Source organism: Lissotriton vulgaris, chromosome 7 (genome assembly GCF_964263255.1).
Source record: "Lissotriton vulgaris chromosome 7, aLisVul1.2, whole genome shotgun sequence".
Taxonomy (NCBI): Eukaryota; Metazoa; Chordata; class Amphibia; order Caudata; family Salamandridae; genus Lissotriton; species Lissotriton vulgaris.
The window spans coordinates 718,511,120-718,537,511 of NC_141695.1; the positions used below are offsets into that span (position 1 = coordinate 718,511,120).

General features: G+C 45.1%; 2 protein-coding genes across 3 annotated transcripts in view; one reads left to right on the forward strand and one right to left on the reverse strand.

The window, feature by feature from the left end:
* The window catches only part of ARSG (arylsulfatase G), a 2,325,381-nt gene that overhangs the window by 412,603 nt on the left and 1,886,386 nt on the right, over positions 1-26,392 (forward strand). The gene's annotated exons all lie outside the window — the stretch shown is intronic.
* The window catches only part of LOC147702317 (monocarboxylate transporter 7-like), a 205,006-nt gene that overhangs the window by 157,246 nt on the left and 21,368 nt on the right, over positions 1-26,392 (reverse strand). The window contains exons 3-4 of the mRNA XM_086930951.1: positions 20,213-20,356; positions 18,550-18,678 (exon numbers count right to left, since the gene is read on the reverse strand). Of these exons, the coding sequence (XP_086787077.1) occupies positions 18,550-18,578 (29 nt within the window). The 5' untranslated portion in view covers positions 18,579-18,678; positions 20,213-20,356. The remainder of the gene's footprint in view (positions 1-18,549; positions 18,679-20,212; positions 20,357-26,392) is intronic.

The window sequence follows — 26,392 nt, forward strand, 5'->3', positions numbered from 1 at the left end:
GAAGTCGGCTTCCGGCCACGCTTCGAGCTCCTCGAGGAGAAAGCATAAGAGGAGGAAGCACAGTTCGAAACATCATTCAGAGAAGGAATCCTCTGACTCGAAGAGAAGGTCTCACAAACATCGTAAAGACTTTGTCTCTCCTTCGCCTGCTTTATCAAAAGAAGGTTCTCCGGCTCCGGAGCCGGAGCCGGACCCGGAGCCGGTATCCTCGGAGCATGAAGAGGAAGAAGAGGTGATTCCTCAAGATCCGGCTTCAGCGGAGACTCCTGTGAACCCAGAAGGTCAAGGTGAGGATGTGTCGGGGCGGCCTCCATTGGGACATCCGGTAGGTCCGTACCCTTCCTTTCATGGTCCTGGACAGGATCCCTCGCATTTTCTCAATGCGATGTTTGGAGTATATTCTAGGGCTATGTACCCCACTGGAGCGCCTGGTGGTCCCATGGGTCCATTATCGTACAATCTGGGTATTCCTCAGTCGTACGCCCCAGCTCCATTTATGCCTTTTATGCCGGTGCCTGTTTCACCATGGCTCGGTACGGCTCCACCGAGGTCTTCGACTCCGCATGCGGCTTCGCCGACTCCAGATCGACCTCGCAGTCGAGATCGAGGTACCACACCTGTTTATGACTCTCGTCCTGCTGCTCCGGCTCCTCGATCGACGTCGGAACCGGCTCCGTCGGAGTCGTTACTGGATCCGTCGACTTCGATTCGTTTGGAGTGGTCGAGGCGAAGAGCTCAGCGTCTTCTCGAACAAAAGGATGATGAAAGTTCTGATGTGGAAGAAGGCGAGCTTCCTGATCATGATGATGATTTCGATGAGCTTCGGGATGCTAGTGGTCTGGAACTCTCTCCCGAGTGGGGTCTGCCTTCGACTTCTGATGCACCATCAAGGGACGTGGCACCCTATCACGTGGTTATTAGGAAGGCTGCTGACCTTCTTAGCTTAAAGCTGCCCACAGTAGAGTACCAGCCCAACATCCTCACTGAAGTCTTGCATTCTCCTTCTTCGATTGTTGAGCCTACACTGCCATTTACTGATGCCTTGACGGATCCAATTAAGGAGATTTGGAAGAGGCCGTTGTCTGCTCCTGCAGTTTCAAGGGTTATTGCAAGGCGCTGTAGGGTGGCTCCTGATGACCCTGCATTTCTTTCTACGCATCCATCTCCGGAAAGTCTTGTGGTTCAGGCGGCTTGCTCTAATAGGGCTGCAGGCTCTTTCCCTCAAGTGCCAGCTGACAAGGAGTCTAAGAAATTAGATCAGTCTGCGAAGAAGACTTTCTCTTCTGGGAGCATGGCTCTTAAGTCATCAAATGCTACTTGCCTTTTAGGTAGATATGTGCAAGCGCTAATGGACTCAGTGAAGCAATTGTCATCAAAACTTCCTGAGGAGGATAAGAAAAACTTTAATGAAGTGGTCTCTGACACTCAGGCTGCGGCCCGCATGGTCATTCAAAGCGGCATGGACACTGTGGATTCTGTTGCTAGAATTATGGGCTCATCCATTGCGACCAGGAGAGCCGCATGGTTAAAGTCTTCTGATTTCTCAGCGGATGTGCAGTCTACATTGCTGGACTTACCCTTTGAAGGAACTGGCCTTTTTGGTAAGAAGGCTGATGTGGCCTTGGAGAGGTTTAAGGACAGCCGTGCCACAGCAAGATCTTTGGGTCTGCAGATGAGAGGGTCGACGACTAGAAAATTCAAGGGATTTGGTAAATCTTCTTTTCGTCCCTTCAAGCAGGGCCAACAACAACAACAGCAGCAGCAGAACCCTCTATATAGGTCCTATAGAGGTAGACAGAGGGGTCGTGGACGTGGACGTCAAGTCTCCTCTTCCTCCACTTCCTCCAATAATGCCCAACCCCCACCCGCATCAGCAAAGCAGCCCTAGATCCTCCATTCTGGATCATGTAGGGTCAGTAGGGGGTCGGCTTACTCACTTTCTACGAGATTGGGAATCGGTTACATCAGATCTTTGGGTTCTCAATCTCGTAGAGAATGGGTATGCACTTCCTTTTCAGGAGTTCCCTCCCAATTACCCTCCTTGCCAAGGTTATTGTTCGGAGGACCACCTGCTTCTCCTGCAGGAGGAAGTCCTGGCACTGTTTCGAAAGGGTGCAATAGAGGTGGTTCCAGAGCAGGAGAGGGGTCAAGGGTGCTACTCCCGGTATTTCTTGATTCCCAAGAAGGATGGCAGGCTTCGGCCGATCCTGGATCTCAGGATTTTGAACCTCTAATCAAACAGGAGAAGTTCAAAAGGCTCACCCTTGCTCAGGTTCTTCTGGCGCTGATGGAAGAAGACTGGATGGTGTCGATCGACTTGCAGGATGCGTATTTTCACATCCCAATCCTGAAGTCGCACTGGAAGTATCTCCGTTTTACGGTGGGATCGCAGCACTACCAGTTTGCGGTCCTCCCGTTTGGACTTACTACTGCGCCTCGAGTTTTCACCAAGGTGATGGCAGTGGTGGCTGCGCATCTCAGAAGGTCAGGGATTCCTGTATTCCCTTATCTAGACGACTGGCTGATCAAAGCAGAGTCGCCGGAGATGGTGCTCCATCATCTGCAGGAGACAACTCAGTTGTTACACAGGTTGGGTTTTTCGATAAACGTACCCAAATCTCACCTGGTGCCCTCCCAGCGCAACCTGTTCATAGGTGCGGTACTGGACACTTCTGTATGTCGTGCATTCCCTCCACCTCAAAGGATTCACGACATTCAGGAAATGATTCCTTTATTCTACAATGGAGCGGTTGTTCCAGTCCTGAAGGTCCTTCGCCTGCTCGGTCTGATGGCTTCTTGCATTCTGTTGGTCAGTCATGCACGCTGGCACATGAGGGCGCTCCAGTGGTGCCTCCGCAGGCAGTGGTATCAGCACAACGGAGATCTCAGGGAGTCAGTGAAGATCTCCAGGGAAGCTGCAGCGGATCTGTCTTGGTGGGGCGTGGAAGGCAATCTGTCGCAAGGAAAGCCTTTTCAACTGCCTCCATCAGTGGCCACAGTGATAACGGATGCATCCACTCTCGGGTGGGGTGCTCATCTGGGAGACCTGGAGGTCAAAGGTCTTTGGTCTCCGGAAGAAAGGTTGTTTCACATCAACCATCTGGAATTGAGGGCGATACGTTTGGCGCTCAAGGCCTTCCTCCCTTCCCTTCGCTGTCGTTCGGTTCAGGTCCTAACGGACAACGCGACTGCGATGTGGTACATCAACAAGCAGGGAGGAGTAGGGTCGCAGTGTCTCTGCAGAGAGGCTCTGCGTCTCTGGTCCTGGGTTCAGGACCATCAGATTTGTCTGGTGGCAAATCATCTGGCCGGAGTTCTGAACGTGCGTGCAGACAGTCTCAGTCGGCAGTTCTCTGCCGACCACGAGTGGAGGCTTCACCCGGAGGTTGTTCACGACATCTTTCAGATGTGGGGGACTCCTCGGGTGGATCTATTTGCCACTCGCGAGAATGCTCACTGCCTTTCATTCTGCAGTCTCCAGTATCCGATGCAAGGAGCATTGGGGGACGCGTTTCAGTTGGGTTGGGGAGATCAACTCCTTTACGCGTTTCCTCCCATACCTTTGATTCCTCGGGTTCTGAGGAAGATTCGTCAAGACCGGGCCCAAGTCTTATTGGTTGCTCCGGATTGGCCAAGAAGGGTGTGGTATTTGGACATACTCCACCTCTCCTCTCACCCGCCGCTCCGTCTCCCTCACAGGGCAGACCTCCTCTCTCAGATGGAGGGGCAGGTTCTACACCCCCACCTCCAGACATTACACCTTCATGCCTGGAGATTGAACGGGGCAACTTGAGTTCTTTTTCTCTCCCTCACGAGGTGGTGGATGTCATTCTCTCTGCCAGGCGTGACACCACTAAGTCCATTTACTCCTATAGGTGGTCAAAATTTGTTTCTTGGTGCAGGGAGAGGGATATTGACCCTTTGAAAGCTCATTTGTCTAATATTTTACAATTTGCCCTTTATCTGACACAGCAAGGTTTGGCTGTGGCCACGGTCAAGGGTTATCTTTCGGCCTTATCGGCGTTTCTTTGTTTGCCGGATCTGCCTTCTCTCTTTAAATCTCCGGTGGTTTAGAGATTCTTGAGGGGTCTCATGAATATGTTTCCTCCTACTCCTTTTATTGTTCCTCATTGGGATTTGAATCTTGTGCTGACCTTTTTAATGGGTTCTCCCTTCGAACCCTTGCACAAGTGTCCATTGAGGCTTCTCTCTTTTAAAACTATCTTCCTCGTTGCAATCACCTCGGCAAGGAGGGTAAGTGAGCTTCAAGCTCTAAGTTCCAAACCCCCATTCCTGACCATTCATGCTGAAAGGATGGTTCTTAGGACCAGGGCTGCTTTTCTGCCTAAGGTGGTGAGTCCTTTCCATCTTGGGCAGTCCATTACCCTTCCTACCTTCTATCCTCCCCCTCACCCGTCTAAGGAGGAAGAGAGGCTGCATCGCCTGGACCCTAAGAGGGCGGTGTCTTTCTATCTGGACAGGACTAAGGACTTCCGGATGGACGACCAGTTGTTTGTTGGCTTTGCTGGCTGCAAGAAGGGCAGAGCGGTGCACAAGTGCACTCTTTCCAGGTGGATAATCCTGTGCATCAAGATCGGCTACTCTCTTGCGGGTAAGGACCCTCCTGAGGGTATTAGAGCTCATTCAACTAGAGCAAAGTCTGCAACATCTGCTTTGTCTAGGGGTGTACCTGTTGAGGATATTTGCAGGGCCGCGACTTGGGCCTCCCTCCACACTTTCGCGAAGCATTACTGCTTGGATACCGAGGTGAGGAGGGATGGCCACTTGGCGCGCTCTGTCCTCCAAGACTTCCTGGTGTAGCAGAGTGGGCACCCTCCTCCGGGAGTGGGGACTGCTGTGGGAATCTATTCACAAGGTGAGGAATCCACACGGCAGATGTATCTATCAGAAGAACAAGTTACTTACCTTCGGTAACGCTTTTTCTGGTAGATACTATATCTGCCTGTGGATTCCTCACTGACCCACCCGCCTCCCCGTTGTCCACTCTGCTATACCTGGTCTTTCTGTATATATGGTTTATACTATTGTATTGATTTAGTTCTATATGTACTGTGTACATTGTATATTTGCATGTTTGCTATCGTTGGTCCGTCCGTGTGCCTCGAAGGCACGGAAAAAAGGGCGGAACTGACGTCATCACGCCGGCGTGGGCCTGATATGGGGTCGGTGACGTCAGACGGAGTCGCGCGCGATGCCGTGCTCCTGTGACGTCGCCCACGACGGCATGCTACGAAGAAAATTTTCCGAACGTTGCTGACGCAAGGGGGATATTCACAAGGTGAGGAATCCACAGGCAGATATAGTATCTACCAGAAAAAGCGTTACCGAAGGTAAGTAACTTGTTCGTCTGGTGGGGTCTTTTCGCAGAACCTCCTTCCCAGTGGGTATTGCTAGGGTATCTATTCTACGTGAAGGAATATGTGGCTAGTAGTCTCTATCAGATGTATGAGTTACTTACCTTCAGTAACAATGTATCTGGTAGAGACGATTCTAGCCGCAGATTCCTTCACGGCCCTTTCTCCCTATTCTGCGAGGACCCCTGGGCTGGTTCTTGGTACTCTCCTCCCGTGGGGGGGCCATGTCCTCTGTGAGTACCTTTTTTGGCTCTTGACAGTGGCTCCTTCTGGTGGCTGTTCTTCCCTCCTCTTTGGTTCTGGGAAGGTGGGGTTCTGGTGCTCATGTGCCCCGCTGCTTGGGTTGCTCCGGGTCGGGGATGTTGCCTTCCTCTCGTCTCCCCCCTTCCTCTTGCTGCTAGGGGCCTGGTCCCTCTACCACCTCTGAGTTGGGGCCCTCTGGTCGTGCCTTGCCCTTGTTTCTGTGGGGCGGGGGGGGTGGATGCCCTCTAGGGTGGCTGGAGGTTGGTTGTTCCTTCCTTCCTGTTGGGACTGTCTTCCCTTCCTTGTTTGGTGTATGTTGTAGGCCTGCTGCATGGGACGTGGCCTTTCTGCAGGTTCCTTATCTCCGGGAGAGGGATGAGGGGTTGCTGTCTATGTAATGGCAGGGTGGCCGTTCAGGGTTCTGTTCTGTTCTCTCTTTCTCCCTCTCTCTTTCTCTGCCCTGGGACACTGCGGTGTTGCACTGTTTCTATGGGGTTTCTTTTTTGTATACTCTTTCGCACATTGTTCCCATGCTCCACTAGTTTTTTATTTGGTGGATCCGCATTGTGATGCGGAAAAGTTCTCCGAAGAAAACTGACGTAGGTGCGTCGGGGTGGGGTTTATGTGACCTCGCTGACGTCACGTACGTGGACGACGCCTGGGCAGAGTCGCGTGATGTCACCCCGCCCCCGGCTCGCATGGATGCTGTGGCAAAAAAAGTTTCCGGATCCAGTCTCTCGTCTGGGGATAATTCTACGTGAAGGAATCTGTGGCTAGCATCGTCTCTACCAGATACATCGTTACCCAAGGTAGGTAACTCATACTACGGAAAGAGAGGTCCTCCTAAACCCAAGATGGCTTATCCTATGTGTCTTAGGTGAGAAGCCCTTGCCCAAATATCAGAAAGTGGCTCATGACCGCTGTCATGGGGACTAAGAGAAACGTGGCCAGGGCTTTGGGTTCAGATCTCTGACCGAGACTGACGGCCTGGAAACAAGACCTGGACTAGTGCAGTCAAGCCAAGAAGGCTATGTATTAAAGTAGAGGCTGCCCCAGGAAGTGGGAGAAGGTGGGAAGGTTTTAGGGGGTGCTAGCGGGATTGTCCAGGACTCTGGAAATGATCATTCTTTTTGTAGCTGGGTTTCTTTGTATGGTCCAGTGGGGATGCTCTGTTGTACTCTCCCGTCTCTGGGATCCCCCGGCTTTGGGATATGATAACTGCTACTGTATCTATACCTGTGTTCAATTGATTATAGTTGAATATGTGTATTATACCCGAGCTAATTGTTGAATAAAGAAAAAATGTTTTAAAGTGCCTGCCGGTCTACTGCAGAGAACCAAATGAGTGAATCCCCTGAAAAGTAAATTGGGCCTCGAAAAATATTTCTGACAATTTGTATTAGTTTCAATTACATTCAGTTTCCTGACTGAAAGGTTTCTGACAAATTAAACATGCAATTTAAAAAGAGGGAAACTTTGAAGGCAGTGTTCAGTTTGAGGTACCAAAAGATATGTTTGCTCTCCTCCTTTATTTTGAGATGCTTTTTCTTTTACTTTTTTTTTCTCAGTCATTTACAGACAAACATTGGAAAGTCCAACAGCTCTGCACTCATAATAACGTTGATACCGATTGTCTTTGCCAGTGCATATTTTTGGGTGAGCCTAACTGCCTAACGTCATGCAGCAGGTTTAGGTGATTTATAGGTTCATTGTGTTTTACTACAAACCAACTGAATATATTAATGCTAATGTGTTATAATACTTTAAACATTCAGAATGGACATGTATTAATATAAAATTGCAATTTTCCTCACATGAGCATGAGCGCAAGTTCACCACCTTTGATGCTAATATTTTTGTTCTCTTCCAACTTCTCTGGCGAAGAAGATGGGGGCTTGATAAGTTTGATGGTGGAGATTTAATCACCGCCATGTGTCAAATCCAGTTAAGCGTCATTTAGTTTGTGGGAATTCGTTGGGGGAAAAAAATCCGCTTCTATTGAGGACGCAGAAACCAACAGAGAGGATTACATATTGAGGGTTATAGACAATGCTCACTGGAGATTAAGATTTGTTTATTGGGCTTTTAATTACTCTATGCTTTCTGGGAGAAATAACTCTTAAAATTATACGGAAAATATTTAGTTGTAACATTTCACCTCGGTTTTATGCTAGAAGAAAAACAGTGGCTGCATAAAAGGCAGAAGACGATTAGTTGTCAGATATGACAAAACACGACTATTCTGTATTGACTCGGTTTAGTTAGTTCCCACTCTGTAGCTCAATACTGAGCACACACATCCAAGCTGATAGTAAAAATTCTATTTAAACAAGGGTGCTATAACATTTATATTGTTTGAGACTGGGTAGTGACAATGGAACACAATCGAAAGATTATCTGTGACTTAGCAGCACTGTCCCTCCCAGCTAAAATGTTAGCGAAGTTAGTCGCTCACTTCTATTTGTTTTTTTTTGTTGCATTATATCTAAAGATGCCGAAGGGGTACAGTGTTGCAGTAAATTAAAAAAGCATGGTTTCATTTTTCAGTTTCTGAAGTTGGTGTTTTAAGTGGTTCAACTGCTTCCCGGCACAACAATGTTAATGGTGCGAGTGTCACATTAGTGACTTTGTGATGTTAATGTTTCATTCGCTAAAATGCTTGGTATTCCTTTGCTAAAGTGTGTTCGTCGCCTCGTATGTTATCACCATTGGGATACTGATGGAAGTATAGCTGCACGACTCAATGTGTGGATCTGGCTTTGTTGGTCATTCAGAAGCCCCACTTGAGAGGAGGATTTAAACTGAACTCAAACGAAAGTACCTGGCCCGGGTGGCTTAGTTCACCACCAGGTGTTGCCCACTGGTGTTTTGTGTCACATGTTATCAGGGGGACGCAATGGTGTCGGGCAAAATCGTTTTCAAAATCTTAAAATGTGTGTTGTGGTACTTTGAAAGCTACAAAGCTCATGGTTGGATTTTTTATAATCTGTTTTTATTAACAAAAAAATCGGGTCACTTGATTACAATGAGAGATTGGTTGCAACAGTACAATTCTGAAAATTCGAAGAAATACATGTCATTGGATGTTATACACAGCAGAAAAGAATAGCTCCATAACGCGAAAATCAAGGCGATAATGGTTCGTCGAGGGAGGGGACAAGATTGGGTTCACAAATATTGCCACAATATGCATTCCATTTATCCCCTACAGCCATCCATTTTTGGGGGCAGCCGCCTGCAACATAAAGTTTTTCCCTAAGCATACTCCAGTCCATGTCTGCCTTCCAGGCTCCCAGGGTAGGCGGCACAGTCGCTCCCCATAAACGGGCAATGTTTTGTTTGGCCACCATTTGACCAAGGGTCGCCCAGATGTTGCACTTGCTGTGGAGGTCCGTGGGTTCCCACAAATTTAAAAGGCACTTCTTGCCTTCGGGTCAAATCACCACTCCCCAGACCGTACTCATACACTCGTGCACATTTCTCCAGTATTCCTGAATCATTGCACATTCCCATATGATATGCATAAAGGAGCCCTCCAGTCCGCACTGCCTCCTGCACAGCCCTTTGTTAGCCCTACCCATGCATAACAGCCTGGGACCAGAGATATAGATCCGGTGTAAAATTTTTAGTTTTTAGTTGGACAAGTCGCAGTCTAGATGAAATTGCAACTTCCCTAGGGGAGGACACTGCCTCCTGCCATTCTGCATTATCCAGTTCTAGCCCGTCCTGCTCCCATCGCCCCCTCAATGATACTAGTGGATCCGGGGTGTTATTAATGAGCTTCTTGTACGTGAGGGAGATGACCTCGTCCAGTAAGTGTCCATTAAGCAGTCTGTCTTCCAGAGGAGAGGATTCCGGAGGGGAGGACCCTGCAGGGAGGTTGGTTTGGAGGGAGTTTCTAACCTGCATGTATCTAAAGTATTCTGTATCTGCTAATTTGTGCGTCTGTTGGAGTGAAGCAAATTAAACCACCCCATCTACTCTCCAGAGATTCCTGATCCGTGATATCCCAATGAGATCCCATTTATCAGAGTCTCTTGTCCTCCATAGGGAACCCACGTTCAGCGTCCCATAGCGGAGTGGCAAGTTTGAGCTTTTGGGCCCAGCCTAATCTACGGTTAACCACGTGCCAGAGTTGGACTGGGTGTTGTGTGGGTCCTGTTAGTGAATACTTGTTAGGTCTGGAATAGAGCGCCCTAGTCCTGGGAGTAGCCACCTGTCCATTCTGTAACCTGAGTTGTCACCAACACGATAGGTGCAGTGGTTCACGGGGGCAAGATGAGCCGGCCAGTAGAATTTATTAGTCTAGGAGCCCAATGCCTTCCGTCATACCATCCAAGTGTGAGCTTGTGTAACGCTATACGTGGTTTACCGTCCCATAATAAATCCCTCTGGGTGCTCTCAATATCATTGAAGAACCTGTCCGGAACCAGGTCGGGAAGTTTTGCAGGGCGTACAGAAAACGCAGGAGGGTCATTATTTTGAAAAGTGCTGCACGCCCCAGAAGTGACAACGGCAGTGTATTCCAGGTCGCTGCGTCGCATTTGAACCTCTGTAGAGGGGGGAGAAGGTTGCGCTCATAGCAGAGTTTGGCATCAGCTGTGATGAAAATACCCAAGTATTTAAATCCATCAGGAGCTGTTAAGATGGGACAGCTAGGAAGGGAGGAGGGTCGCCATGTATAACATACAGCAGCAACTTGCTCCATTTCATTCTACAGCCAGAGTTTCTCCCGAAGCTGGTGAAAATATCAAGGACGACTCGCATTGACTTGGAGAAGCAAGATATAAAAGGATGTCGTCCGCATACAGGGAGATAGTCTTCCCACCCCTCCGCCCACTTAAGTCCCCTGATGGAAGGTTCCTGTCATCCAAGCCGCCAGAGACTCGAGGGAAAGAGCAAAGAGCAAGGGCGAGAGTGGACAACCCTGTCAAGTTCCCCTGCTGAGGTTGAATGTCTCAGACATCTGGTTGTTTACAACCACTTGAACCAATGGTTCTGTATAGAGGCGCTTTACCCAGCCAATGAAGTTAGGGCCGAATCCCAACTTCTTAAGAACTGCCATTAGATATGCCCATTCAAGCATATCGAAAGCCTTAGAGGCGTCCAATGAGACCACCACTGCATCTTCTTGAATGGTGGCCAGTCGTCCCATTACTCCATGTAGCCTTTGCAAGTTGAGCGCTGTGTTACAATGAGGCATGAAGCCTGATTGGTCCGGACGCACCAATTTGCCTATCACTTGTTTTAGTCGGCTTGCCAACAGCTTAACTAGGATTTTGGGTTCCGCATTCAACAGGGAGATGGGCCTATAGGAAGAGCATTCATTCCTCGGCTTCCCATTCTTATATATAGTGAGCAGCGTGGCGATACGTTGATCGCGCTGGAGTTGGCCACGGTCCTTGCTATCTTCGAACATTCTTTTGAGATAAGGGCCAGCTTATCAGATTTAAGCTTATAGAGCTCAATGGGCAGTCTGTTGGGGCCCGAGACTTTACGTGCTGAAGACGTCTAATTGCTGTTGCAATCTCGTCATTCATTAGAGCATCGTCCAGTGGGGAACATCCTTTACGACGCGGATTTTACTCCGCAGTATCCTTTCAACGCTTCTTTTACAACGCAAGTCGTAACCACGACTTGCGTTGGAGGGCGCTACAGGACAAGGAATAATTTAATTTACTATCCAACACCTTCCCTACTGTACGTAGGCTGGTGTTGGAATAGTAAATTAAAAAATTCCTAAGTCCGCACCCCTACAACGCAAGTCGTGGTAATGACTTGCGTTGTAAAAAAAGTGTTATAAAGGTACGCGTGGTAAAACCATGCGTCGCAACGTCGTACATCCTCATCCAGTGCTTGCCATTCGGAGTCTGCAAGAGTAGACTGCGCGATATCAACGAGAAGTGCGGTGTAGTCCTTCTCCAGGAAATCCCAGCCGCTCTGATACACTTTTCTATAGTGGTCTGCAAACTCAAGAACTATATTGTGTTTTTTTATAATACGTGCCAGAGCTGTTCTTGAGCTGTAGGACCAGTCTTTTCGCCCTCTCTTTCTTGTCTAACCATGCAATCAGTTTGCCCGCTTAGTCCCCTTGGTAATACAGTCTTCCATCCCTGTCTCTCACAAGGGTTTTGGCCATGTCAGTCTTGAAAGCCTCCCCAAGGTTGATAGGAGAGTCAACCGAGCCTTCGTTCACTTGGAAGTAATGGTCGAGAGTTTTTGTAAGTGCGGCTTTGACTACAGGATTACGGAGATACCACGGGTTGATGGGCGCTACACAACCCACCCTCTTATCCCAGAGTGTCAAATATACCCACAGCGGGGAGTGGTCTGAAATACTTCTTGCCAAATGCCTGATTTCTTGTACAGTCGCTGCCTGTTGCTCGGGTATGCGTATATAGTCAGTTCTAGAAAAGGTGTGGTGCGACCCTGAATAGAAAGTGTAGTGTTTAAGTTCTGGATGGTGCGTCCTCCAGAGGTCCGTGAGGCCAGGGCCTTGAGGAAGTTAAGAAGCCAACGGCTTGCCGTGCCATTGTCTGGAGGTGGATACCGGTTAAGATCACCCGATACAACGGCATTAAAATCCCCACCCATCACGAGGCGGCCTTCCGGAAGGGAAAGTATGAAAGCCCCAAGGTCCTTCAAGGACTGGTTTTGCAGACCCGGTGGAATGTAGACTGCTATTAACGTAAGGGTTTGACCCTCCCATTGCCCCGAGACTACCGAGTAACGTCCCAGTGTGTCAGTCCAAGTCTGTTGTATGCTGAAAGGGAAGGATTGTTTAAACAGTATGCCCACCCATCGAGAACCCAAAGTGAAGCCAGCATGTCCCACAAGTTTGTACCCCCATCTATTTAACGCCTTGCAGGTGTTGCCAACTAGGTGCGTCTCCTGGAGCACTGCAACGTCCCGCGCCTGTCTCTTTATGTACTCGAGCACAGTACTTTGTTTAATCTTGTCCCCCAACCCGTTGATGTTCCAACTAAGGAGCTTAAGACTCATATCCCAATGCGTACTCATTTATACAGATAAAAAATTTGCTGTGCGCTCTAGACATGTAATGCAACCCAAGCAGAGGGCGGAGGGCTTTTTGAGTGAATGAGGAGCACACTAGAGTGAAGAAATGGAAGGGGTACACACCCACTTCCACTCCCCTCTTATTAGCTAGTTTCCCTATGCATGTGTTTACCAATTGTCCCAAGCATATAATATAGCAAAGGAATCTTTGAGATTATTAATCATGTTATCATTTTGATGCTTTATTGAAGGTTGTTTCAACAAACAGCTGATTGAATCAAGGGGCCCAATAAGTAATCACCCCGTAAGGGTTAGCAATTATTTTACTCACTATTGGAATAACTTTCCAATCCGATTACATTTTGTCTCTTTCACTTGTTAGAATCCCCCTGTCTTTCATATTGTATTTAGAATTTTAAGCATATACAATATACCACAACAAACCTGAACTACATTTTGGAATAGTCACAAAATTGACTTCTGAGTTTGAAATGCCACATAACATCCTAAATGTTGCAATAATCTTACTGATGTTTTACTTTAGCCTTTCTTCAAATCAACACCCTGATTTGAAAAACTGGAGGATTCAGAAAACAAACTTGCTGGTTGACATTTGGCACATGCTCATTTTTGTTAAAATACATGGTATGCAGCATTTCCAGCAACCTGGTTCTTTGTAACAGAAAAGAGTGCAAAACAGTACTCTGGGCGCAAAAAGAAATAGTTACAGACATAAAAAATATGCTCTAGAGTTTTATTATTTATTGCTTAAATCTTGGTCCAGTGGGAGACAATAGGCTGTCTAGTGTAACTTTATAAATACATTATTAAATACATCTAAGACACTGAAAACAGAAAGACATATTACTTTAGAACACCAGAAAATAAATCTCTCAATAACTGGCCATAAAACTAAAATCTTAAGTTGGTGTGGTTCTGTTGCTGTGAAATGCACATATCTTTTCTTTTAAATCCCGGTCCTCAGTATGTATTATGCATGCTCAAGAATTTTTTTTATTTTCAGGACAGCATCTGACTTAATACCATCGTCAATATGCTGCTGCAGTTTAAGATACAAATGTACCCAGAGATTGACAATGAAGGATGAAAACCAGGTGTTATTAATTGTATTGTCATTGCCAGAAGGTAAAGCACATGACTTTTTTTTCATTCATTATTATTAGTGATGAAACCGCTGCCCACTATGGGAGGTTAAATGAAAATAAGAAAGTGGCAGCCTTCTCTGAATTTCCAATTGTACTTAGCAGCTTCTCACGTTGATAGTTTTTGCATTCCCTTTCAAGTTTAAATTCTAAGGTTGTTGATTCATTGTTGGTTCACTGCATTGTCGTTATTCAAATCTTGTTTGGTTGGCACAAATGTAAAGTTATTTCCCCAAAAATATTTTCATTACTTTTTATTGATCCTTCAGGTTTTTCAAAATCCATTTCAAGAAAGTCATCCGGCACATCTTTGAAAACCTCTTTTTCAATATAATCCCCTCCTGCTATATATTTTTTCGGGTTACGTCTGCAGAGGCCGTTCTTGCACGGCATTACTAAGGCCAGACATATGGCTGCCAGCGCCATGCCAATCGCACAGCAGTAGAATGCTGGCCCGTAATTCTGAGTTTGATCCACAAGGACACCTACAGTAATATTGTTTTCATTAGAGAAAAGGCATTTACATTGTAACTGTCGCCACATTACATGACAAAGCAATGCCTGCAACTTGACTAAATCCAAAAACATTACCTTTTCTAAAGATAATAATTTCTTGCTGATTTCATAAGGAGACATTGTTGTCCTGGTTTACGGATTCTTAAACCCAATCCGTAAAATAATCAACAATATTTAACCAACTGAACAGTGCTGTATACATAAATTTACAGACCGCATCACCTGAAATCATAGCCGACGACCTGCAAACTTTGGCTCCTCTTGTGACTTCCCCAAACCACCTAATTGTTTGGATCACTTTGAGGTTTTGCACTACCTTCAGTGAATGAAGTTCGATCAACAGGGTGAAATCTTTAAGGGTTTTGCTCAAATAAATTGTTTCTCATTCAGTTTGATTGAAATACAGCTAGTGAAAAGCAGGTAAATATGGTTTCACCAAATTTGGTATGTAGTCAAAGTGTACTCTACACTATGAGCTTTTTTTGTAATAGTGAAATTCCACTAAGAGATTTAAGATTATTCCCCACACTTGTGTTGATCTTGAGCAAGTCAAGGATATTTGCACCATGTCGTTTTAAGTCATGCTACAAATAGCTTTGCCCTGCAAACGATCAGTAGAATGTTCTAGATTTTGAGAATAATCTTAAACTTCTGAATAAAGTTGCAACAGTATTCGTTATGCCTTACAGTTTAAGCTCCATGTGTGGTTAAAAATGTATGCTTTTTTCTTATTAGCTAGTAGTGGACTCTCATTCTGCCTGCATTCGAGGATTTGGGGCACAAAATAGTTGGAAATACTGTATTTGATATTAAGTTCATGTGTTAGCATCAAGAAGGCTTTGACAAAGCATGAGAAAAATTACAAGCTATGGTGGAGTTTCCATATTTTAAATCATAAATGCATTTAGAGCTAGGCTTCATGAATCAGAGTGAGATGTGGAAATCGTGATTTACAGATGAACAAATTAATCCTGCTTCTAGTTTAGCTAAATTTGAGGCATCAAAGGTGCAAGAATATAAATACGGAATACACTGAAAGTGCTAACATTTGGAATCTTACGGTTACAGAGCTTCAGGTGTTGGCTAAAGTGGGGTGTACTAATGTCTACATTAAAGTAATCTGTATGTGGACTTCAAAGTTGACCCGGTACCCTTACTGGTGACTTTTGGGTCACTGGAGGCCTTTTATCCATATTTTCTCTTTACATGAATAGAAAACCACCTGCAAACATACTCCCACTTGGTAGTTGGACGGGTGCCTCAATTTTCAAAAATACTAAGGGTAATACCCCCAAATACAAGTTAAATAGTTGTCATAAATTGAAAACGAAAGCTTTTAAGTTTAAAAAATTGTAAAAGTAAATAAACTTCCAAGTGGTGGGCCAGGCAATCTGGCTATGCTCTGAATGAAAACATACACTCAAACTGCAGAAGACATCTTCTCGATACCCACAACGTCATCGTCTGCTAACATTGGAATGTGGGTTCCTGCAACTGTTCCTAACATAAATCCAAAAAATGCGGTGCACACCATCAGCCCCGAAACTTCTGAGGGAAAGCAAATGAGAGCCAAACATAACAAAATGACAAAAATGAGCTCAATATAAATCTTGCGAATGGGCTTCCTATTGAGAATTCAGCCTGCTCCAATTCTTCCAAAAACTTCAGCAATGGCCATAGCAGACAGCATGTAGGCAGAGTGGTCTTTATCAATGCCAAGACCGATACCCAGTGGAATGATGTACAGAGAAGGGGCAAAAAATGCAAGTGTAGCAAAAAGGCCAAACGGGGCATAACAAATAAAACCACCCTTTTTCAAAATTGAAAAGTCCAAGAGTGATTTTTGATTTTTGATTTCAAACGGGACCTCTTGCTGCTTCCAGAATTTGGACATTTTCCTGTGGTCCAAGATGTTCTGTCTCTGGTTTCAAGATTACATTTTCTTTCTGAGGTGAGGTAGTTATTTTGACTCCTGAGTCTATGGAATCAATTGAAGTAATTGTTTTCTAATTTTCGAATATGTAGTCTATTTCCACGCTTTCTTTTTTTAGAGTTTCTTCTACCTGTACTTCTTTTTGGATTTTCATTGTTCGTAGCAGTGATCCACAAACAACAATATTTAACTGAAGTACACCAACAAGCAAGAGGCTATATCTCCAGCCGAGGTGATCCTTTAGAGCAGTGATAGCTTGGGAAGAGAATAAAAACTACAGCTGAACAACGTAGTTTGTTAATCTACAGACATTGATTGCAACATCATTTTTAATAATGGATCAAACTTTTAAAAACCTTTAGTATAATATGCTCAGTATAACTATTGACACAATTTACTCGCCTACTACACTGATCAATTATACAATTGTATTAAAAACATTGTATTTTACGTTACAAGTAGTCCTTTAAGACATTACATAAATATGTTCCCAGTCACTTGCACATTCTTTCGTAATGAAGTTGAAAGACATCACCGTATTGATGATATGGCACCGCTAAATTTGATAATCATTGAGAAGTGCACAAAGGCTAAATGTACATGGAGATGTTAACCTAACTTGAGTTACTGAAAGAGCAGGTGATTAAAAATATTGGCTGGGTAGACTTACAGGTAGCCCCTAATAAGGGGTGTTGTTTGAACGATGCCCCAAAATGAGACGCTCTCATGATGTCCTAATGTTTTGTTAACAGGATAGGGATTTGTGTTGTCAGATTAGGAAATGTGGTAATTTTCTGTGCAGTAGCTCTTTGCCATGAAGATAAGACCAAAGGACTATATAAGGAACTTTGGAACTTCTTCACTGTGGAAATGTTTATCAGACTATTTCTCCTGTGCTAATTAATCTAAAGGTTGGTTCCTTGTCTGCTAAACTCCTCCACAAAACAAGAAATCCCATAGTAATGGCTGCCCTAGGTCAATATGTTGCCATAAGTACCGAAGATTGATTAGGCCTTGACCAAATGTCTCAAAATGCATACTTGGTTAGAGCGGCAGACCTTGATGCAGAACGCTGGCCAGGGACCAGGGTTCGATTCCCGCCTCGGCGGGATCGGGCTTAAATTCCTCTGACTGGATATTCTCGCCTCAGTGCCGAATCTAAGCATGGGCCCCACGCTGCAACTCTGGGCAATAGTTTGCTTAGTCTCCACAACGGCCCCCGATGCACAAGGGATGCCTGGTTTCACCATGGGATGCCCAGGAGTGGACACCTCACAAGGAAAAGCCAGGAGGGGTTCCCTTGTGGTAGGAGTACAAGCGCCGGGATGCCTCTGGGTTACTGTTCGCGCTATACAAATACAACACATTTACATTTACATTTACTTGTATCTCGGTTAGAAAAAGAATAAAAAGAAATTCTAGTTATCATCCTAAATTTACATCTTGGCTGCCCTTACCGCTTCTGGATCTTATAATGTCATACTCCTTTATTTGACTAAGATGAGGGAGGCACTCTACACAGGTCTTGTACAAACTAAATCCGGATGCAGTGATGTTACCGCAACACTTTGTCTCTTAATAGTCATTAACTTATTCTAAACTGTAATAAAACATTGGGGAAAGGTGCAAATAACAGTTTCTCTAGCATCTCTTATAAGCATTGATATATCCTTGCCCCATTTTCGAAGTTCTCTTATTTTGAGACCCTCAGCAAGCTCCCACTTTATTGCTGCAGCAAGAGATACCTTTCTTTCTCCGGCATGTGCCACTGGTTTCCACTTATTGCAGGCCCTCGTTGATCCAGGCCTAAATGCGACCCAAATTATTCAAGAATTGGTGTCATTACTTTTGTTAAGTAAATCAGGCCAAAGAGGCTGTTATTTTCCATATGGATAGTGATGTGGGTATAAAAATGTTCTCGTTCCATTTTGTGTTTAAAGACTGATTTACAAACAAGGCCCCAGATCCACGGCCACCGCATCACGTGGCAATTGAAAGCGATGAGTTACATTTTAGTGTGTGTGTCCTTTGCAAGGGGGAGAGTGATGACCTTCATTGAAGACCCACACTTACTATGAGGTAAGAGTGACCCTGGGCTAAAGGACATAGGTTTTCAGTGACAACATCACAACCATAAGTCCCCTTTCCTGCTCCGTTGACATCAGCCGGATATTCTGTTGTCATTTTATACCTGGTACAACTTCTCTCCTGCATAATCCTAAAGTTCCAGTGTGTATCGATGGGAAGAGCATTTCACATTTGGGAGCATTTATTTTGGGATTAGTTCTATTGAACTGCTTACCTGGTGCAAAGACGAAAACGGCGCAACATTCTCCAGTGGAGGCAACTGCAGTAACCAGTGATCGTTTTTTGTCAAAGTACTGTGACAGTATGGTGACTGTTGGAATGAAACTTAAAGAGTATCTCAAACCTGTGGAAGGATGGAAAGGACAGGTGTGAGAATCTGTTGAAACATTTATTCTTTAAAGGGCAGTAAACTCTTCAGAGCGAAAGGAAGCAAAGAGAGAAAGGTGGACGTGACAGATAGGGAAACAGTCACAAAGGGAGAAAGTGAGGAAAAAGAGACCCTGCAAAAGGGAGATAGGAGACCGAAAGTGCAGCCTGGTGGACAAAGAGGCATGCAGTGGAATCAGGAATAGCAGTCTTAACATTAGGCAAGGCTAGCGTTTAGCGTATCTGAAGCTGACTTCTTGGTTCCATGAACAGAAATGTCTTGACTTTTTTTTATTTATTTTTTTAGAAATTACACACAGTTTGGGTCCTTTGAACATTCTCGGAACAGATAGCGGAAGCATCTTCACTTCAGAAAAGTATGTACGTGTGTTCGATAAAGATTCCAACCAGTGTAAAAATAAACTAGTGTGTCCTGTATTCACGCCCATACCTCTTTGCAAACAACTTAGAGTATTACAACTCTCTAGTACTTTACTTTGAACCTTAAATGCCAGTAGCATTGTAATACTTCTCCTGATCTTAAACTTGCTCCAATACAAAAACAATATGTTGGGAAGCTCTGTGTAATAGAGAGATCATGACTTTGTAGGTCTTGTGTATACTGGTTTTACTTTGATGTCTGAATGTGATGAGTCTGGTAAGCAGAGGCAGTGATGCAAGTTATTAAATAATCAATTGACAAAACATTTAAATGATGTAATGACAAAATCTTCACTTAGAATCTGTTTTCTCTGTGGAAATAAGACAAATATTGTCAAGCCACTGCTCCAGTTGCTCTGATTAATCAAACTAGATAGGTTTAAATTATGTAATAGCTAACGTTAGAAACTTTGTTTACCCTTGTGGTTTTAGGTGAAACTCAAATATATAATTGATCTGCCGGATAATGCCAAAACATTACTGATGTAATAACAAAGATGATAAGATTAATGAATGCTCCCTGGCCACTATGCTCAATTAGAACATTAAAATGTTGAAAGCTCCGTTGCAGATAATGAAGTGGCTTAGTACTAATAGTGTTTGGTATGAGCCTTCTGCTCCAACATTCCAATGTTTGTCTCTTTGTTCTGTATTTTCAAATCAGAACATTTTAGCTGTAGTTAGCGGAATGCTCTGATAGCTTTATAGCCCTTCTGCCTGAAGCTATACTGGTTGTTAAAGAACCTCTCCTTCGTTATAGGCCTATGTCAACTAGTACAGGCCTCGGCAATGGGTTGTAATTCTATCATTCTTTTTCTCTGCTCTTTTAAAAACATGTGTGCATCACTGCCTACCCATATTTGTATACTCGTTTGCAAAATGTTTCCAGGATGATTGAACAACTATTCCCTCTGCTTCATTTAAGTTCAACTTCCTTATTGTCACGAAAGGCCATAATAAATTATCATTGTCCTCAGTCCAGCTTGGGACAGTTATGTTGCCTTACTATGATTACTATGATTAATGCCATAGTACAGTGAAGCTTGTGTTGGTCGTACTTAGAAACTTACCAGATATTAGACCAATTGTTAAGTACATTTCGTCGACACTGCGTGCAAAAGATGCAGAGACCATTCCGATGCTGACCAGGAACCCTCCGGCCATAACCACTGGTCGGTGGCCAAAACGATTGCTCAGTACTGTTGACAGTGGAGCTGGAATAAAATAAAGCAGTTTGTGTTAACAAAAAAATGCAGTTCTGTTTTTGCAAGTGAAAAGAAAACAAAGGAAGAAATGTCTACTTTTTAGGTTTCGCCTATTATCATTCGCTTGCGAATGTAATAGGCGAATATTCAAGTGCTCAATCGACTCGTCAAACCACTGCGGTTTTTCCACAGTGCATGTGAGTCCCGTGACCACAAAAGCGGGTCACGTGACCACACAAGCACGCACATCTAGACGTCCATCAAGGAACGGCACTGTCTCCATTTGCACAGAAAATCCAGCAACAGCTGAACCTTGCGCTTATTCGTTACCCGCAAAGTCAGTCAAACAGACCCCGCCCTGTGACACATCCAGACAGTGAATCAGAACTGCTGCGCCTCAATTCCGAGCAATATGGGCGTGTCTGAAGATGCGGCGGCCTCTCCGGTTGGTCAGGTGCTTCAGGGGTAGGACCATCGCGCGACTCCACACTCATCCATTGGCAGTTGGCGGCAGCACTCGCGCTGAGTCACGCGTCGGGCGAGACAGAGCGCGAGGCGGTTGTTCTCCGCAGTTGTCCTCTGCAGTCCGAGGCTGCGGTGCCATTTTGTGGCAACGCTCGACGCAAAGTTGTTGACGGTTAATAGCACAAAACACGGCCAGAAAATGTCCAAAGTCCGAGAAAAACGTGAGGTTCCGTCCATAAAACGAGGTCACATTCACTGCTCCCAAAAACATAAATCCAATGGCATCCGTTGAAGCCCAAGGTCGAAAACGCCCCATTCGAAGACCACCGCCGCCGTGGAAGCATCCCATCCGTTGCTGGTCCCAGTGTGATGAAAGCGCCCGGTGTCCTCTTCCGAAGAGAAGCCGGTCCTCTGGCTCAGCAACTGTCATCTTGTTTCATGCTAGAAGCCATGACGCTGGCTGGGGCTGTAGCCGCCGCTCCTCCCTCTCTCCAGAGCTGCAGCAAAGTCAGGACACGCGCTGTACCCGCCTGGGTCCACCCCTCGCAGCCCTAGCGCACACAACCCCTGCAGCTGCAGGCAAGCAAAGTTTTGCACGTGCAATTTTAGGGTTACTGCTTCCTTTATTGTCCTGTGTATGTAGCCAGGGCAGTAAGTTTCATTGAATAATCAGGTTCTTCTTTCTGTAGCGCTTGCACTACAAGCAACCTAGGCAGGCGCTTGTTTGGCTGAGTGTGTGACTGAGCTGTGTGAATCACATTGTCCACTGGACGACGATGTCTTAACCTCCCGGGATGAGACTTTTTGCTGTCTGGGTATGTCACTTGGAAAATCAAACACTACAAAAGAGATAAACATGCTTACTCTAAAAACAGCCTCGCTCGATGTTTTCAAAGCATCATTTGAAACAAAGTATACATTATTGTGCCCCGCATTCTACCGATTTGGTCCACGAGTCATTAGCCCAGGCGGAGTTGTACAGTAAATATCAAACTGTATTGAATCAAACACGAACTGTTTACAATATCTCATATCATGTTGTGGCACAGTTGTTAGCCAGGCTTTGCCATGCGTGTGACCGTATAACGAACAGTTACTTATGCAGAATGGCATACTGTTCGTGTTGTATCCTCTCAGAAGCCCAGCCGTTATTGGTCCCGACTTCTATGTTGCATTGAACAATCCGTGTGACCCAGTTTAAGCTCTCTAGCCCGACTCTTTTATATCGGAGCAGGGAAGCCCGGCCTGGTACAGACTTTGCATCTCCTTTGTTATTTCCCCCCCAAACACCTCTCCCTTCTAGTGAGTGTCTACCCCAGGCTGCCCAGCGCCCCTTTCCTTGCGGGGGCTCTGGAAGTGCGACCGTGATTTGCCGAGAAGTTCCACCTGATTGACTGACTACAAAGCCACGCGGGGGGCTGCCCTCAACTGCTTCCTGATTGCCTTTTGTTTGATGTTCAGTGTGGGAATCCGAGCTTCGATTAGACGCTTTTAAGACAACACCCACCCTCCCCTCCCCCCCCCCGAGCCTTTACACTAAACCCAAGTGCAAATAGTTCCTATTCTGATTGGGCCCTTCAGCAAATCCCCACCTTCCCTTCCCACCCCGGGACTAACCGGTGTATTTGCTTTACTGTACAATATTTAGATGTGATATGACTACCACAGAATCGCCCATTTTTCGTGCACTTTGAAAGCCGTCAAAGCACCTCCGTCAAAAATATCAGCAACAATAAGCAATAAATATGGCTGCAGCAAACGTTATGAATTGATGAACACAGGTCATCGTCAGTGCAGTACCACAAATAATATATATTTTACCTGTGCGAACAAAAGTTTGTTATGTTGAACGAGACTTCAAACAAAATATCCATTTTAAATACTTGAGGACTGGATTGATCATTGATGCAACTTTTGTTGGCTGCATAACATTTAAGATAAATTTTTTATATATTGTTTTTTGCTAGGCGTAGTTCCAATGCATGCATTTGTAGTGCTTAATTTGTGCCTACGGTCTGATTATTAGCCTTGTTGACCTTTTTTCGGGTCTTTATTGTTGTGACCAGTTGTTGGTGCTTAGAAGTATTGCATACAATTAATGGAGGGCGGTTTCCACGCTGTTAATTGTGAATACGGGTGGTATGTTTGAGAGGGAGCAGTGTTGGGTGAATTGGAAGTTGACCTCGACTTAGAAAACAAGCACTGGCGTTGCCAATAGGTTTTCGCATTTGGAAAGTTGGAGCTATTGGTTTTGTAAATTACATTTTATATTTATATATTGTTATTGACAATGCCAATAACGATATATAAATATAAAATGTCATTTACAAAACCAATAGCTCCAACTTTCCAAATGCGAAACTTATTGGCAACGCCAGTGCTTGTTCCATTTTGTTACGTTCACAACCAAGACCCGTTTTTCCCTGTTTTTCCCCTTTTGTTTGGTACATATGCATTATATTCATGATATGCTAGTAAAAACATCTGTTTGTGAAAATACATTTCACTGATAAATCATGCACTGGTAATGCCCAAATTTCATTCAATTGTTTCAGTATGTTAGTTTTGTGAATCGGGTCTGGACGAGTCTAGAGAACAAGGAATGACGCATGGAGCCCTCACCCGAAGAGGCAAGTGTCATATAGCAAGTTTGATGCTAATCTACCGTTCACTGTTTATTAAAATTCGTTAAAAAAAGCACGTGTTTAGGCAACTTTCTCTTAAAATCAAAACTAGGTGTCCACGATCTGCAAAAGCACGTGTCACCTGAATGCCGGAGGGGTCATGCTTTCATCCTTTCAGCAAGAAATAAGAAAGGCTTTCCTGGGAAATCCTTCAGATTTCATTAAGCGTAATGTAGGGTGAGATTCCAAGACCTGCACGCTGCACACTTACTAAAAGATACACCTATTACGAGGTCAAGTGTAAACAAAAGAACTGCTGCTTTCAGGACTGTTTTTGTTTAAGGTCATAACTGCAATATCTCTTATCCCCATCATGTTATGCAGGTGTTTGTATCCAGCTTTAAGGCGCTACACACTTATTTGGGGGCAGGGGAAGAGTGCCACTCACCGGTAAATGACCCCAAACGTGAATACTTTCACAAAGAAGAAGGCAATGGTGGGGGGGGGGGGGGCGAATAGGAAGGAAAGCGATGATGGGCTCAGTGTTTGAGCCTAACCCGTATGCAGGCCTTCCTAATGCTTCATGGTTGTGGAGGGCTATTTAATGACAATACATCAAGCTTTGCTCCACAGCAACCTTCCTGCCTGCCTCTCCACAACCGAATGCAGCATACCGATCTCCATATTGCGCAAAGTGTGCTCATAGACGAAGACGGGTGAATGAACCCCTCCCTTTTATTCCTTTAGGCAAGCCCTAAGAGACTAGGGCCCCACAATTGTTGGTTCTGACTAAAGCCATAGACCCATTAGGGCTGTTCTAAGCCGAAACATGCTGGCCCTATCAGAAGGTGTCTTGGATCAGCACCACCCTTGTTAGGTTTTGACTGGCGATGCGTACTTCAGTACGCATGCGCCAAAAAACCTTTTGATGTGTGTGTGTGGGGTCGGAAATACGCCCTCTCCTCCCATTGGCTAGCTCCATAAATGGAGGCTAGCCATTGGGAGAGGGCTCCGTCCGTCAATCTCGGACCAGATTCGGGGGGCGTTCCCGAGAATTTTTGGCTTTTGGCGACGTCACGCTACGTCAGCCAAAAGCCGAGAACGCCCCCGAATCTGGTCCGGCATTGAGCCGGCACCCGCCTTCCTGCTTGCGGGAGTGCTTTGTTTTTTTTTGCCGTGTGTGTCTGTTCCCGCTCCCCCCCCCCCTCCGCTGTCAGTGTGTCCGTTCGTGCCCCCCCCCCTTTGCTGTCAGTGTGTGGCCGTTCCCGCCCCCCTCCCGCTCTCCGTGCCTTTCCGACCCCCCTCCGTTGCATTGTAAATGCTTGTTACCCACTGCAGAGAAACTGCTCATTGTTTGAGAAGCTTTGTTTAAGCTTGTTCTATTTGCAATTCGCAACAGAGCACCTAAACAGGCAGTATCTAAAAGCTGACAAGCCAAAACTTGTTACAGAAACAGAATAGCATCTTTTTTTATGTTTTGTCCATGTGATATAATTCCAAAACATCGTTTTTCCCCTACATGCCCTCAGGAGGCTGCTCACGTTGTCACTGAATTTCATAATAATAGCTTTGAGATGCAATTTGTTCCACGCCATCAAGTTAGTATGATGTTACACAGCCACATCCAAGGTGAACCCTTTTACTACACTGACCAGCGGGCCATTAATCACTCTTGACCAGAATGCTTTCAGCATTTCTCATTGCGTGACACCCCTCCTGTAAATTGTTCAGGCTGCTCTGTGCGCCATTCGCAGACCCTCTTTGAAAACACTGAAACGCGCGCGCCGCAGAGTCATAACACACCAATTAAACGGGGAACGTTTAACTTGACTGCTCTTTCTATGTGCAACATACCCGGAAATCAATTTTATCAAGGCTTCCCATGCACCAATTGTGCGCAATTAAGGCAGAAATGTTGCCACTGCTTCCTGACTGGATTCAATATGAACGCCCTCGCTACACCCCGCGCGCCACTTTCTGCCCGTTATTCGGTTTTATTGTCACAAATCAGATTGAGGTCCAACGCATAGGTGAAATATTCGGTGAACAATAACAACGGTCTCTCGGCAGCGCTGCCACAAACAATGCAATCAAAATAATGTGGAAATGTCAGGGGGGGGCGGGGAGAAGGGCAGGAGGGGGCACGTGCTATGGGCAGGGTAGTCTTTTACTGAGTCTAAGAAACTAGCTGGCTGTACTCAGCGTATGCGTCATTGTAATTTACAACTAGGCAAAGTTTTACAAATGTGTGCAATAGAGTACGAGGTACAATTTGGTTTATGATAGATTAATTAAAATCATTACATGTGTGCAACCGTGTTAAACGAGTACACATGAATACAGTTTACCAGCAATTTTTGATATTTAACTTATAAGAATATGTAACATACAATCGATAATGTTTAAAAAAAATAGTTTCGCACTTTAAACCATGTTTAAAATATTTTTAAGATGGAAAAATAAAGGTGAATCCATAAAGTGCTAACAGTTTTGTGCTGTAGATACACGTCTAAGGTACTAGAAGGACAGAAAAGAATGTGTTAAGTGCAGGCTGGTTGATTCCTGTAGGGTTATGGAACTCAAGATTTTTAAAAGGAGAGTCCAGCGTGCTGGCCTCGACTGGATTGATGACATGGCCTCACTGTAAGGCCTACAGAGATGATTCAGGGTGAGAGATAGTTTGGGCAGTCCTATTGTGGTGAGGTAATGGCACTCAGGGTTATGGTGCACCTGGACTGCTGTATAGTGAAATTGTATGGATAATGGAAAACACATTCCTGACTGGGGCTCGCGTCTCATACAAACGGTCACACAACTGTTGTCCAAGATAAATACATCGAAACATACAAACATAACTTATTCTCCATTTTATTGTTAGAACATTATACAAAAGCCTAAAATGTGAAACTCAAAGTTCTGTGTGTTTTTAGAGACTGTTTCCTTCCTGTTTCACGCG